The sequence below is a fragment of the Phytophthora cinnamomi genome, assembly GCF_018691715.1.
Source record: "Phytophthora cinnamomi strain GKB4 chromosome Unknown Contig92, whole genome shotgun sequence".
Lineage (NCBI taxonomy): Eukaryota > Oomycota > Peronosporomycetes > Peronosporales > Peronosporaceae > Phytophthora > Phytophthora cinnamomi.
The window spans coordinates 1,499,811-1,515,274 of NW_027151025.1; the positions used below are offsets into that span (position 1 = coordinate 1,499,811).

The 15,464-nt window shown below is 55.8% G+C and overlaps 4 protein-coding genes across 4 annotated transcripts; 1 reads left to right on the forward strand and 3 right to left on the reverse strand.

Moving 5' to 3' along the window:
* Positions 1-1,114: 1,114 nt before the first annotated feature.
* Positions 1,115-1,735, forward strand: IUM83_02965 (Phosphatidate cytidylyltransferase; the record flags this gene model as incomplete). Its single annotated transcript, XM_067926932.1, has 1 exon — positions 1,115-1,735. One exon carries the CDS (start codon positions 1,115-1,117, stop codon positions 1,733-1,735), a length of 621 nt encoding a protein of 206 aa, XP_067784076.1.
* Positions 1,736-2,874: 1,139 nt separating this feature from the next.
* On the reverse strand, positions 2,875-8,104 carry IUM83_02966 (uncharacterized protein; the record flags this gene model as incomplete). The annotated part of the gene is made up of 4 exons (XM_067926933.1): positions 2,875-2,906; positions 2,978-5,911; positions 6,013-6,960; positions 7,378-8,104. 4 exons carry the CDS (start codon positions 8,102-8,104, stop codon positions 2,875-2,877), a joined length of 4,641 nt encoding a protein of 1,546 aa, XP_067784075.1.
* Positions 8,105-8,354: 250 nt separating this feature from the next.
* On the reverse strand, positions 8,355-10,223 carry IUM83_02967 (uncharacterized protein; the record flags this gene model as incomplete). Its single annotated transcript, XM_067926934.1, has 1 exon — positions 8,355-10,223. One exon carries the CDS (start codon positions 10,221-10,223, stop codon positions 8,355-8,357), a length of 1,869 nt encoding a protein of 622 aa, XP_067784074.1.
* Positions 10,224-11,141: 918 nt separating this feature from the next.
* IUM83_02968 (Serine hydroxymethyltransferase) lies at positions 11,142-13,867 on the reverse strand (the record flags this gene model as incomplete). The annotated part of the gene is made up of 6 exons (XM_067926935.1): positions 11,142-11,752; positions 11,825-13,223; positions 13,323-13,392; positions 13,464-13,555; positions 13,662-13,730; positions 13,817-13,867. The coding sequence occupies 6 exons, from the start codon at positions 13,865-13,867 to the stop codon at positions 11,142-11,144; spliced, it is 2,292 nt and encodes a 763-aa protein (XP_067784070.1).
* Between the last annotated feature and the right edge of the window lie 1,597 nt (positions 13,868-15,464).

Sequence of the window (15,464 nt, forward strand, 5' to 3'; positions counted from 1 at the left end):
CCCCCCAAGCCTGGCTTCCTCTTCGTTCGGTTAAACTCGCTGTCGCTTGAAGACTGCTCGCGTGTGTCGTTTCTTTCTCTCTGGGTTGTTCTGAACAGCATATTCAACAGAACGGATCCAATAAATCTAATCTAGATATCAGCAGTTCTAGATCTCCAAGCTCCGTTTCTCTACCTGGTAGTCGGTTCACTGTCGCGCTCCAGCCTAGCGCTCAAGCTCGTTGACACGATCCTAGTATGAAGCAGCGAATTGTCGCCTCCTAAACAGCGTTCCACGCGACGGAGTTGTTATTTTAGTATATAGTTAGGTGCTGGCGCGATGAAACTATTGTTGTGCTCCTGATCGTTTTTAAAAATGACCCACGTGTCCCCCACTCCTCTTACATTGTGTAATTTTGGTTTGGCAGGGGAGCTTTCCTGCACTCTTACAGCCTAATAGCCGGTTTGACTTGATGTTTACTATAGTCACGACTTGGGATCTCACGGAAGCGCTCTAATTGTCGATTTTCTCTTATAACCGGCGCCACTATAGCCGGTGGTCTCTGTACGCCAATGAGTGTGCGTGACTGATTTTCCTCCTTCGATCATCACTTCATGGGGCAAGTAGACCTGATTAGCTTGGAGAGTTAGGCTCGCTGGAGTTCCAATCCTAAGTCCTACCACGGGATAAAACCTTATCAAAGGGGGAAAACCCGTCCTAGAAGGACTTCTACTTGAGCCGCTAATCAAGTCTCGTGAAGACGAGAAGAATGAAGAAAAAAAATTCACTGGCAGCCTGGCTGCATCTTCGTGGAGCCCTGGGCTCGGTCGATGTTCTTTGCTTCTTGGTCTGGTCGTTGGAGCTCTGAGCTCTGGCGTGCCAATCTGCGAATGGTCGAGATTGCGTGCTGGCTCGGTTCGAAAACCCACACTCGCCCAGCTCGTACTTAACCGACCACATTACACGGAGTTGAAAATCTCATACTAACGACAATACTATATTAGTCACGTCCAGTAGTATCAGCGCAATTACTACCACTTCATCCCTGCGAACGATCTTGAATAGGTCTTCCACAATTCAAGCGTCTCGGGCCAGGAGCACTACGCTTTTCCTCGTCACTACCACGCCAGCCGCCATGGACCTGTCCGAGATCCCGTTCGACGTGCCTATCATCCTGCAGTCGCTCTACCAGCGCAAGAACCTGCAGAACCCGCTCGGCGCCAAGTCGGCGCGCTGCGTGGACGACAGCCGCGACGTGTACGAGCAGCTCGTTCTACGCCGTGTGCGCGACGACAAAGTGGCCATCCACTGCGCGCGCAACGGCCGCTTCCTGCAGGTGCGCGCCTCGGGCGAGTGCGTGTTCGACGCGAAAGCGCCGGGCGACTGGGAGCTCTTCACTATGGAGAGTGACGCCAGCTGCGCGCTCTTCTTCGTGTCGTGCCACACGGGGAACGCGCTGCAGTGCGACGACAAGTGCGTCGCCAAGTGCGCGAACGGCAACCGCCAGCTGTGGGAGAAGTGGCGCGTCCTGGAGCCCCGCTCCGTGGGCGCTGCGCCCACGCCCCAAGTGCAGGCGACCCCGGATCGGCGTGAGCTTCTGGTCGGGAAGGAGCGCCAGGACTTCGTCCTGGAGCTCGTCAAGTGCGGCAAGTCGCCGGACGAGATCGACCAGATCGTGACGCGGCTGTTCGACGCGCCACCAGCGGCGGCGTCCAGCTCGCCGTCCGCGTTCGCCGTCCCAGTTGACAAGGCGTAGGGCGCAAGAGTCTTACTCGAGTCTGGCGAGAACTGTCCTAGAACAACAATTGGTCATCTTGACCGACTTGCGTTGACCAAAACTTACTTTTACGAAAGATGCTTTAGGAAGATGAATGACCAATTGACAGATGAACACGCCGCCCAAGTCATTCCTCTTTTTGCGACGACTCGTCAACATGTCTCGAGCGTCTCGATATACATGTGCTTCCACTGAACACACCGCTGCTCTTAATGACGACTGACGTAAAGACGATGTCATGAAGGAATCAATTTCTTAAATGGAGCTGACGGTGGAGGGGGAGTGATAGAGGTTTTCATATCTGGAGCTGCTCCATGGAGGACACGGTTTAAATACGAGAAAAACGCTACGTAGTTGGAGCCATTCTCAACTCCAACTGGGATGGTAGTGTTCAATAGTTGCCGCGGCAAAAGCTGTTTGGGAGCATCGTGGGACGACCTAAATAAGCAGGTTACTACTAATTTTGATAAGACGGACAAAGGATATATCCTGTTCTACCTGCCACATTATTCCTCGATGATTTAGCCACAGCCGCTCTTTTCGATTCGACCGCGCGTAGGCAGTTCGTCTTGAATCTCTTGGAAGCTGAAAACTCAAGCGAGACAGTTGCCAAAATGTGAAGCCCCTATGTGGCACAGCTCAACAGACCAGATACTTCTCAAGTTGGTAAAAAATGAATTTGTCGGTGGAAAGAGCTCGGGCTGTAATGGCGCTAGTGTACGGCACAAACCTGCACATTATACAACAACCATGATCGGGGGTAATCAAGCAGCGTAAGGAGCAGCATCGGCTACCAGGGTGCAGGATGAACGCTCCGCTGAGTGTGGTGGGCAGCATGGCAAAGTGCACATTTGCTTACCACTGTATACTTCGAAGTATAATATATAGCTTCAGGTGAATCGGCAGCAAAATATATTATCAAGTAAATCTGTGTGTATGCAGGTATTGTAGTCTACTGCAGCGCCATAACTTCGCCGATGCAATCGTGGTATTCATAAACTTTTGTACCTCCCGCAAATATTTTCGCGCAAGTTGGAGCTCCAGACGTCCCGCAAGACTGATCGTTTACCGGCTGTATCAGAGCTTCGGTACATGCCTTTACTGTTACATCAAATGCCTCAGATGCTGACGTCTCTCTCGAAATAGGAAGCTTCTCCAAGCCACCAACCATGAATGCCACCGAGCACCCGCACTTGTTGTCGCAACGGCAGCTCCCAAAACACGTATGCGATAAGAGCTGTCGCTTGTCCACAAGCATGTTCCAATCCATTAAGCCACAGTGCTGGTCGATGTAAGTAGTGACCTCCGCCGAGCTATCCGCATTGAGCGTGACCTTGAAGCTGGTCTTGTCGTCGGTATTCGAGTGGCACGAGCCATCCGCAGTGTATACTGTCACGTTCGGATCCCCCTTGCAGTCGTAGCTGTCCCATTCCTCCATGATCAAATACGGTGTGTAGTTGCCGAACTTGTCCATCGCATAAGCAGAGTAGTCGTCACTCGTACACCTTGACACGGAGTAGAGTGACGAGCCGTCGCGCCCACACTCCGACTTCGCGAGGTCCTGAAACCCGCCAATACAGTCGAACCCACGAGTAAATGTGAGCTTCACGGGCGTCCCCGAGCAAGAGCGTTCATCGAAGACTGCGACTGCCATCGCGTCTGTTGTGCCGGACCCTCTTACATCGATTGTTGTTGTTCCGTCCACGCAGTTGGTTCCCTTGTTTCCCATGATCTCCGACCACGGCACACGCGTCTTCCGCGACACCTCCTTGCAGTACGGATCACTGTAGACGGTGTATGTCAGCATGGAGTGGTCAAGTGTGACGATCCAGGCCGCTGTACCCAGCCGATTCATGTGGCATCTCCCGTCCCCACCATTCACGCCATTCAGACTGTATGCTTCGACTTCATCCAGCGCGTCGTCGCCTCCGCAGTCCCTGCCGCCTGAGTCATATTTTGACACAACAAAGTAGGGCTGCACGCCACTCCGAGACGAATAAAAGGCGGTGTCCAGTGCCGTGTGGTAGTCCACGCAGTCTGATACGGAGAAGCCCGACCCATCGGGTTTACACACGGGGTGACGGCGGTTTTTCTGGGGCACGCAGACCAGGCCTCGCCACATGCGCACCGAGCTCGCGGGTGCCGTACACGAGTCATCGCCGTACACCGTCACCGCCGTCAACGTCGTCGCCGCGTCTGTAGATGGTGGACCGCCCAGTCCGCTAACCGAAAAAGCCACCGAGCACCCGCACTTGTTGTCGCAACGGCAGCTCCCAAAACACGTATGCGATAAGAGCTGTCGCTTGTCCACAAGCATGTTCCAATCCATTAAGCCACAGTGCTGGTCGATGTAAGTAGTGACCTCCGCCGAGCTATCCGCATTGAGCGTGACCTTGAAGCTGGTCTTGTCGTCGGTATTCGAGTGGCACGAGCCATCCGCAGTGTATACTGTCACGTTCGCTTTCCCCTTGCAGTCGGAGCTGTCCCATTCCTCCATGATCAAATACGGTGTGTAATTGCCGAACTTGTTCATCGCATAAGCAGAGTAGTCGTCACTCGTGCACCTTGACACGGAGTAGAGTGACGAGCCGTCGCGCCCACACTCCGACTTCGCGAGGTCCTGAAACCCGCTAATACAGTCGAACCCACGAGTAAATCTGAGCTTCACGGGCCTCCCCGAGCAAGAGCGTTCATCGAAGACTGCGACTGCCATCGCGTCTGTTGTGCCGGTCCCTCTTACATCGATTCTTGTTCCGTTCACGCAGTTGGTCCCCGTGTTTCCCATGATCTCCGACCACGGTACATGCGTATTCCACGACACCTCCTTACAGTACGGGTCGCTGTAGGCGGTGTATGTCAGCATGGAGTGGTCAAGTGTGACGATCCAGGCCGCTGTACCCAGCCGATTCATGTGGCATTTCCCGTCCCCACCATTCACACCATTCAGACTGTAGGCTTCGACTTCATCCAGCGCGTCGTCACCTCCGCAGCGCCCGTCGGCTGAGTCATATTTTGATACGACAAAGTAGGGCTGCATGCCACTCCGACGAAACGAATAAAAAGCGGTGTCCAGTGCCGTGTGGTAGTCCACGCAGTCTGACACGGAGAAGCCCGACCCATCGGGTTTGCACACGGGGTGCCGGCGGTTTTTCTCGGGCACGCAGACCAGGCCTCGCCACATGCGCACAGAGCTCGCGGGTGCCGTACACGAGCCATCGCCGTACACCGTCAACGCCGTCAACGTCGTCGCCGCGTCTGTAGATGGTGGACCGCCCAGACCGCCGACCGAGAAGGCCAACGAGCACCCATACTTGCTGTCGCAACGGTAGCCCCCAAAACACGTATGCGATAAGAGCTGCCGCTTGCCCACAACCATGTTCCAATCCCTAGTGCCACAGTGCTGGTCGGTGTAAATAGTGACCTCCGCCGAGCTATCCGCATTGAGCGTGACCTTGAAGCTGGTCTTGTCGTCGGTATTCGAGTGGCACGAGCCATCCGCAGTGTATACTGTCACGTTCGGATCCCCCTTGCAGTCGTAGCTGTCCCATTCCTCCATGATCAAATACGGTGTGTAGTTGCCGAACTTGTCCATCGCATAAGCAGAGTAGTTGTCACTCGTGCACCTTGACACGGAGTAGAGTGACGAGCCGTCGCGCCCACACTCCGACTTCGCGAGGTCCTGAAACCCGCCAATACAGTCGAACCCACGAGTAAATCTGAGCTTCACGGGCCTCCCCGAGCAAGAGCGTTCATCGAAGACTGCGACTGCCATCGCGTCTGTTGTGCCGGACCCTCTTACATCGATTGTTGTTGTTCCGTCCACGCAGTTGGTTCCCTTGTTTCCCATGATCTCCGACCACGGCACACGCGTCTTCCGCGACACCTCCTTGCAGTACGGATCACTGTAGACGGTGTATGTCAGCATGGAGTGGTCAAGTGTGACGATCCAGGCCGCTGTACCCAGCCGATTCATGTGGCATCTCCCGTCCCCACCATTCACGCCATTCAGACTGTATGCTTCGACTTCATCCAGCGCGTCGTCGCCTCCGCAGTCCCTGCCGCCTGAGTCATATTTTGACACAACAAAGTAGGGCTGCACGCCACTCCGAGACGAATAAAAGGCGGTGTCCAGTGCCGTGTGGTAGTCCACGCAGTCTGATACGGAGAAGCCCGACCCATCGGGTTTACACACGGGGTGACGGCGGTTTTTCTGACCAGGCCTCGCCACATGCGCACCGAGCTCGCGGGTGCCGTACACGAGCCATCGCCGTACACCGTCAACGCCGTCAACGTCGTCGCCGCGTCTGTAGATGGTGGACCGCCCAGACCGCCAACCGAAAAAGCCACCGAGCACCCATACTTGCTGTCGCAACGGCAGCTCCCAAAACACGTATGCGATAAGAGCTGTCGCTTGCCCACAACCATGTTCCAATCCCTAGTGCCACAGTGCTGGTCGGTGTAAGTAGTGACCTCCGCCGAGCTATCCGCATTGAGCGTGACCTTGAAGCTGGTCTTGTCGTCGGTATTCGAGTGGCACGAGCCATCCGCAGTGTATACTGTCACGTTCGCTTTCCCCTTGCAGTCGGAGCTGTCCCATTCCTCCATGATCAAATACGGTGTGTAATTGCCGAACTTGTTCATCGCATAAGCAGAGTAGTCGTCACTCGTGCACCTTGACACGGAGTAGAGTGACGAGCCGTCGCGCCCACACTCCGACTTCGCGAGGTCCTGAAACCCGCCAATACAGTCGAACCCACGAGTAAATGTGAGCTTCACGGGCCTCCCCGAGCAAGAGCGTTCGTCGAAGACTGCGACTACCATCGCGTCTGTTGTGCCGGTCCCTCTTACATCGATTGTTGTTGTTCCGTCCACGCAGTTGGTTCCCTTGTTTCCCATGATCTCCGACCACGGCACACGCGTCTTCCGCGACACCTCCTTGCAGTACGGATCACTGTAGACGGTGTATGTCAGCATGGAGTGGTCAAGTGTGACGATCCAGGCCGCTGTACCCAGCCGATTCATGTGGCATCTCCCGTCCCCACCATTCACGCCATTCAGACTGTATGCTTCGACTTCATCCAGCGCGTCGTCGCCTCCGCAGTCCCTGCCGCCTGAGTCATATTTTGACACAACAAAGTAGGGCTGCACGCCACTCCGAGACGAATAAAAGGCGGTGTCCAGTGCCGTGTGGTAGTCCACGCAGTCTGATACGGAGAAGCCCGACCCATCGGGTTTACACACGGGGTGACGGCGGTTTTCTGGGGCACGCAGACCAGGCCTCGCCACATGCGCACCGAGCTCGCGGGTGCCGTACACGAGTCATCGCCGTACACCGTCACCGCCGTCAACGTCGTCGCCGCGTCTGTAGATGGTGGACCGCCCAGTCCGCCAACCGAAAAAGCCACCGAGCACCCGCACTTGTTGTCGCAACGGCAGCTCCCAAAACACGTATGCGATAAGAGCTGTCGCTTGTCCACAAGCATGTTCCAATCCATTAAGCCACAGTGCTGGTCGATGTAAGTAGTGACCTCCGCCGAGCTATCCGCATTGAGCGTGACCTTGAAGCTGGTCTTGTCGTCGGTATTCGAGTGGCACGAGCCATCCGCAGTGTATACTGTCACGTTCGGATCCCCCCTTGCAGTCGTAGCTGTCCCATTCCTCCATGATCAAATACGGTGTGTAGTTGCCGAACTTGTCCATCGCATAAGCAGAGTAGTCGTCACTCGTACACCTTGACACGGAGTAGAGTGACGAGCCGTCGCGCCCACACTCCGACTTCGCGAGGTCCTGAAACCCGCCAATACAGTCGAACCCACGAGTAAATGTGAGCTTCACGGGCGTCCCCGAGCAAGAGCGTTCATCGAAGACTGCGACTGCCATCGCGTCTGTTGTGCCGGACCCTCTTACATCGATTGTTGTTGTTCCGTCCACGCAGTTGGTTCCCTTGTTTCCCATGATCTCCGACCACGGCACACGCGTCTTCCGCGACACCTCCTTGCAGTACGGATCACTGTAGACGGTGTATGTCAGCATGGAGTGGTCAAGTGTGACGATCCAGGCCGCTGTACCCAGCCGATTCATGTGGCATCTCCCGTCCCCACCATTCACGCCATTCAGACTGTATGCTTCGACTTCATCCAGCGCGTCGTCGCCTCCGCAGTCCCTGCCGCCTGAGTCATATTTTGACACAACAAAGTAGGGCTGCACGCCACTCCGAGACGAATAAAAGGCGGTGTCCAGTGCCGTGTGGTAGTCCACGCAGTCTGATACGGAGAAGCCCGACCCATCGGGTTTACACACGGGGTGACGGCGGTTTTTCTGGGGCACGCAGACCAGGCCTCGCCACATGCGCACCGAGCTCGCGGGTGCCGTACACGAGTCATCGCCGTACACCGTCACCGCCGTCAACGTCGTCGCCGCGTCTGTAGATGGTGGACCGCCCAGTCCGCTAACCGAAAAAGCCACCGAGCACCCGCACTTGTTGTCGCAACGGCAGCTCCCAAAACACGTATGCGATAAGAGCTGTCGCTTGTCCACAAGCATGTTCCAATCCATTAAGCCACAGTGCTGGTCGATGTAAGTAGTGACCTCCGCCGAGCTATCCGCATTGAGCGTGACCTTGAAGCTGGTCTTGTCGTCGGTATTCGAGTGGCACGAGCCATCCGCAGTGTATACTGTCACGTTCGGATCCCCCCTTGCAGTCGTAGCTGTCCCATTCCTCCATGATCAAATACGGTGTGTAGTTGCCGAACTTGTCCATCGCATAAGCAGAGTAGTCGTCACTCGTACACCTTGACACGGAGTAGAGTGACGAGCCGTCGCGCCCACACTCCGACTTCGCGAGGTCCTGAAACCCGCCAATACAGTCGAACCCACGAGTAAATGTGAGCTTCACGGGCGTCCCCGAGCAAGAGCGTTCATCGAAGACTGCGACTGCCATCGCGTCTGTTGTGCCGGACCCTCTTACATCGATTGTTGTTGTTCCGTCCACGCAGTTGGTTCCCTTGTTTCCCATGATCTCCGACCACGGCACACGCGTCTTCCGCGACACCTCCTTGCAGTACGGATCACTGTAGACGGTGTATGTCAGCATGGAGTGGTCAAGTGTGACGATCCAGGCCGCTGTACCCAGCCGATTCATGTGGCATCTCCCGTCCCCACCATTCACGCCATTCAGACTGTATGCTTCGACTTCATCCAGCGCGTCGTCGCCTCCGCAGTCCCTGCCGCCTGAGTCATATTTTGACACAACAAAGTAGGGCTGCACGCCACTCCGAGACGAATAAAAGGCGGTGTCCAGTGCCGTGTGGTAGTCCACGCAGTCTGATACGGAGAAGCCCGACCCATCGGGTTTACACACGGGGTGACGGCGGTTTTTCTGGGGCACGCAGACCAGGCCTCGCCACATGCGCACCGAGCTCGCGGGTGCCGTACACGAGTCATCGCCGTACACCGTCACCGCCGTCAACGTCGTCGCCGCGTCTGTAGATGGTGGACCGCCCAGTCCGCTAACCGAAAAAGCCACCGAGCACCCGCACTTGTTGTCGCAACGGCAGCTCCCAAAACACGTATGCGATAAGAGCTGTCGCTTGTCCACAAGCATGTTCCAATCCATTAAGCCACAGTGCTGGTCGATGTAAGTAGTGACCTCCGCCGAGCTATCCGCATTGAGCGTGACCTTGAAGCTGGTCTTGTCGTCGGTATTCGAGTGGCACGAGCCATCCGCAGTGTATACTGTCACGTTCGGATCCCCCTTGCAGTCGTAGCTGTCCCATTCCTCCATGATCAAATACGGTGTGTAGTTGCCGAACTTGTCCATCGCATAAGCAGAGTAGTCGTCACTCGTACACCTTGACACGGAGTAGAGTGACGAGCCGTCGCGCCCACACTCCGACTTCGCGAGGTCCTGAAACCCGCCAATACAGTCGAACCCACGAGTAAATGTGAGCTTCACGGGCGTCCCCGAGCAAGAGCGTTCATCGAAGACTGCGACTGCCATCGCGTCTGTTGTGCCGGACCCTCTTACATCGATTGTTGTTGTTCCGTCCACGCAGTTGGTTCCCTTGTTTCCCATGATCTCCGACCACGGCACACGCGTCTTCCGCGACACCTCCTTGCAGTACGGATCACTGTAGACGGTGTATGTCAGCATGGAGTGGTCAAGTGTGACGATCCAGGCCGCTGTACCCAGCCGATTCATGTGGCATCTCCCGTCCCCACCATTCACGCCATTCAGACTGTATGCTTCGACTTCATCCAGCGCGTCGTCGCCTCCGCAGTCCCTGCCGCCTGAGTCATATTTTGACACAACAAAGTAGGGCTGCACGCCACTCCGAGACGAATAAAAGGCGGTGTCCAGTGCCGTGTGGTAGTCCACGCAGTCTGATACGGAGAAGCCCGACCCATCGGGTTTACACACGGGGTGACGGCGGTTTTTCTGGGGCACGCAGACCAGGCCTCGCCACATGCGCACCGAGCTCGCGGGTGCCGTACACGAGCCATCGCCGTACACCGTCACTGTTGTCAGTGTACTCTGGCCGCTGACGAAAGCGCTGCTGAAAGCCACTGCAATGATCAAGCGTTTTATCCACATGTCTTGACTTGACGGGGTTAGTACGATGTATGGGGAAGCGATTTTTCGTCCGCGGAAACGGCCGTGTGTCCTTACGGCCCTTTACCGGTGCTTTTCGGAATGCGCACGACAGTCTCGCGTAAATAAGCTCAGCGAAGTCATCTGATACAACCACGCTGTTCACCACCTTCTGAAGTTTTTGAAGTTCTTGGTATGCTTCACTCACTACCCCGTGAACAACCAGCATTTCATCAATCACGAGACGGCCAGATGCGTTTCCGCGCGTCCGCCGTCATGAGTGAATGCAACCCGTCCTCCACACAACCGCTTTGCAGCTTCACGAGCCATGAGTCGGAACACACTGCTGCTCATAATCATCGCTGTCAACGGGTTCGCGTACGACGTGTCAATATCCGATGCAACCAGAATGAAATCGCCCCAATGACGCTACCACGACGCTCTTGAACGCGTATTCGTACGCCCCCGAGCCAGATCCTGGCGATAAAAGAACGATAACTTTGCATCATCATCCCTTTCCTTCGTCTCTCTCCGAGACAGCGCCACTATCTTGTCTTGATCCAGCTATACACACAGCTCATTGTCAACCGCGTAGAAAGCTTCCTGCTTTTCATTCTCGTCATGGACATCATAGTCCATAATGGCGATCCTTGTGATCCGAGTCGGGTACGTGTTCAGCAGTCGTGATGGCTATACTATCGAGCAGTGGATAGCTTCGGCCTCGCCATCGGCGTTCGTCGGTTCAGCTAACAGGCCTAAAGCGTGGGGCTCCGCGGCCACAGAGCAGCCTTGCATTTAGTGGAGACGAACTTGCTCGCTGTCACTAGGGAGCGTGTCTTCGTTGTACTCAGGGACTGGTGTGTCTGGACGGAATCTCTGTGAAGCTGCAGACGACGCGAGAACAAGTCGATTGTCCTCGTAGTCTGCCACTAATTCATCCACCTTCAGTTGAACGCTGCTTGTATACTCTTGCCACTGGTGCAACGCGTCCTGCAGCATCGGGTGCTCCATACTGAGTGTCTCCACCAGCAGCGGCAGGTATGGATTCTGTCGCGTGCTGTTCTCGTCGTAGGACTGCTGGAAAGACGCGAACACTTCGGCCAAGTTGGTCATCGGAGCCAACAGGTAGTGCTGGCACCACTCCACCTTCGTCTGGCCAAGGTGACGGACACGCCTGGCCAACCGTCTGATCAAGTCGTCTTGAGTTTGCCACGCCGTCCGCCAGTACTCCGCTTCTCTGCGGCAGACCACCGCGTTGTTGTCCATAGCTGTATATCTGGCATGGAGCTGCTTCAGCATCACCTTTGCTTGCTTCTCGCGTTCCTTAGTCCCGCTCGGACCCCTTGCCACTCCAGACGTTGACGACAGTGCTTTCATAACATCGACTGCTGTAATGCACTCAGCGTCTATTGTTGCAGTTGTGCCTCGTGAACCCGGTACAGTCGCCGATGGTGTGCAGACAACAGCACCGAAAGCACCGACTTCGAGCAGCAATTCTCGCACGCTTCTGCTTAGCTCATAGGCATGTGAGCGAACTGGATCGGTGGTTGAGACCGTCGGGGCGAGGCGTTCCAGGACTTGTGCACTTAACTGGACTAGTTCTCCAGCAACAATCGCCAGCGCTTCTTCGAGTTGCTTCACCCTGTCGATGCGGAGGTGGGCCAGACTGGACGGTTCTCGGCCGTAGATCTCACTGAGCTTGATCGTAGTATCATTGTCACGTAAGAATGACGCCGACAACTTGCTCACACGAAGCTTCGTCTCGTAACAGGCGTTTGCGGCATTGGCAGCGCCTCGGATCTGTCCCTCCACACGCTGGAGCTCATCCATGAGCTTCTCTGGAATAGCAAGCATCCACTTGATGGGCTGTCGTTGAACACCAGTTTGCTCGGGTTTGGCAGGTGCCTCGGCCGCATTCTCATCGGCCCCCGCGGCTTTGGCTTCTTCTCGTCCAGCATCGATCACGCCTCGCCAGTGGTTCAGTGCCGACAGTAGATTCGTTTCAGCGTTCGCTTGGGCCTGCATCGCATCTTGCAGAAGGCTGGTTTGACGCCGAAGCTGCAAGTTTTGCGCCTGGAGCAGCCTCATCCGGCGCTGTGCGAACTCCATCGAGTCCTCATGGTCGTCGAGTTGGCTGTTGTTGGGCTTGTCGTTCTGCAGCACCGCATTCAACGTCTCCAACTGCTCGATCTCCTCCCGCAACTTGGCGTTCTCGCTCGTCAGCGCCGCATTCTCCTCCTGCAGCGCCTGCACTTGGTTCTTCTTGAACTTGGAGGCGAAGTACGACGGTTGTTTGGCGGGCACCGTCCGCTCGATCGAGATGCCAGGTCCCCTGTGGCGGCTGGTGGTTCGACTCGACTGGGCCAGTTTCTCAGTCGACGCTCGTCCACCGACCTCATCGCTGTCGTCTGCCTCCGGAGACGTCTCGACAGAAGTGTCGAAGTTCCAGTCCACCTTCCCTACCGCAGTCGAACGGGACGCAAGGCCGCTCTCTTTCCTCCGAGCAGCACACACACGACCGAGCGAGCCTCGACTTGGCTTCAACGGAGGGAACCTCGTGCGTCCTTCCGACTGAGCGTACGACTCGTCGTCACCCACCCTGCTGCCGTCGCCCTCTCCAGCATCCTCCCCGTCGTCGTCCTCGTCGCTCTCGTCGTTGTTGCCCCTAGAGCTTCGACCTGCCCCACCCTGTCTCGACGCTCCCCCCGCAGCGAACCTGGCCGCCAGCAGCGACGAGCTGTTGGTGGTGACGACCCCCGCGGCCGCACTCCTCCTGGACGACTTGATCCGCGTCAGCAGCAGCCGGAACGCCTGCGCGCAGCACTCGCGGTCGAACAGCAGCTTCTGCCACGAGACCAGCGCCGGCGCCCCCAGTCGCTGCCATTCACAACCCCCAACGGGGACACCAACACCCACCCCACCCCAATGTGTGAGACCCCCGTCGTCACCCCCTCAACGTGACCGTCACCCACTCACCGCCAGCTCCGCCGCCGCCGCCCGCATGAAATCTGCTCGGAAGCTCTCCTCCCTCCTCCTGCCATCCCTGCTGGAAAGCACCCACCCCCTCCTGCGTCAGAGCTGCGTCCGGCTCCGTCTCCAATAAGAACCGACCCGCACCCGTCACCCAGCAGCTTGTCGGCCCTGCGCTCCAGTCGCCGGTCTCGGCTCCGACGCTGCAGCTCCTGCGCCACCGCCGCGGACGACGCTTGCTGCAGTCATTCCGACACACCCGTCGGCCATACTCCTCTGGTCAGGGGGGCTTATTCCACAGGTCGAAGGCTCCATACAAAAGACCATACAAACGCACGGACGGACCTCTCGGAAGAGCGCCAGCAGCACCTGCTCCTTCACGCGCCACGGCAGAGCGCGCAGCTGCGACGCCGACTAATAGGATAGAGGCACAGACCAGGTCAGAGAGACATGGCTACACTTTTCATCGTCACTGCAGAGAGAGAAGGAGACGACTGTACCAACTGCTCGAGGCCCGGCAGCGCCGCCAGTTCCTGCTGCAGACGCTCCATGGCGCTCGTCCGGCAAAGTTTGCGAGTAGCTGGAGGATGGAGAATTGTATTATTTTTCACCCAGCCCTATCTAGACACGAGCCAATCACAACCCATCAAGTCTGATGTGAGCTTGAGAAGAACTTCAGTAGGAAAAAAGAAAGATTCGACTGCCTACGATTGTCTTCTCGTGTAGTGCTTCTTGCTCTTAGGAGAAACTTGAAAATGACAACAGAAAACCTTTGCTATTCTCAATCTTGAAAAAAAGATCGTGAAGGAAATGTTTCGATCTCAGCCAGTAGGTCCGCTCCCTGGAGTATCTGCTATTGTACTACTTGGGTTGCCGGACTGGTAGTACGAGGCTCCAGAATTCTCCATTCCTCCCAGGCTTGGCGGAGTGTATTTCCGCACCTAGCGACGTTTTCATTATTACAGTGAAGGACATTCCCCATGAAGCTCGAGACAAAATACATGGAGCACATCGAGTTGGTCTCCAACGAGAAAAGCGCTTGCTCGTTTATCTCTTGCGAGTCAAACTCGCAGTCACCATTCGCTCGAACTTGGAGGAAGCGGCCGTTGCGCACCAACTGGATCGCAACCTTGTCGTTGGGCTGACGACGCAAGATCATCTGCTCGTAGGTATCGCGGTTGTCCACGAGGCAGCGAGCCTTCTTGGTTCCGACGGGGTTTTACAGGTTCTTCTGTTGCGTACCGACTGGATAATCACTGGCACGTCAAACGGAATGTCCGAGAGGTTCATAGGCCACGATTTGCGATTGGTAAGGAGGGTCGAAATCTGGAATAACGAGGCTTAAAACCTTTTGTCCGCGTCGAAGGTAAATTAGTTAATCAATCAGTCAAGTTTGCGCCATCTTCAATTTTCCCGTAATAAATAGGGATTGATCTCTTTTGATTTGGTGCTATAGCAAGCTTGCTCCGTGCCACTGCCGTGGTGGGTTCTCATGCGTCCCCCCACCATCTCCGTGCGGCAACTTCGCCGCAAGTATGTTCGAGCTGCACGAACATTTTTACCTCGACCCCATGGGCACTTAGCGACCTATGCATGCATATCTTGCATCAGGGCACAATTTTTTTTTTTGGAGGGGCCGGCCCTACCGGTATTTTATTCGATGCAAAGTGTGGGTATCTGAATTCAATCGTGTGGCAAAGAGATTGTAATATGAAGTCACGTATCTTCCTTTAGGAAATCGCTCGATGCTCCGTGTGGTGTTCTTAACCTTCTGAATGAATGTTCCACGTTTTATAGTGGGGCAGACGTCCCGTACATCATCACCAGAAATTCACCAATAGACTGTGTTGACACTCTTCCACAAAGTAATTCCAGTATCTGCTGCAAGCGCTCGACACGAATCGCATTCGTCGCGTTAGGAGTTGTGGCTGGCACAGCAGATCCATAGAGCAGCTGCAAGACCGCACCAACATCTTTGCTTGCCATCCCATCCAGCCCAAGTTCCATGATCAACCGGCGTCGCCCATCAGGTGAGAGCTCCGTCTTTTGCAATCCTGATGTCAGCGTTGATGGAAGATTACACGTACTAAACAAAAGCCATGACTGCGACTCTGTCGAATACAAATTTCGGCACACCACCAGGTTCGT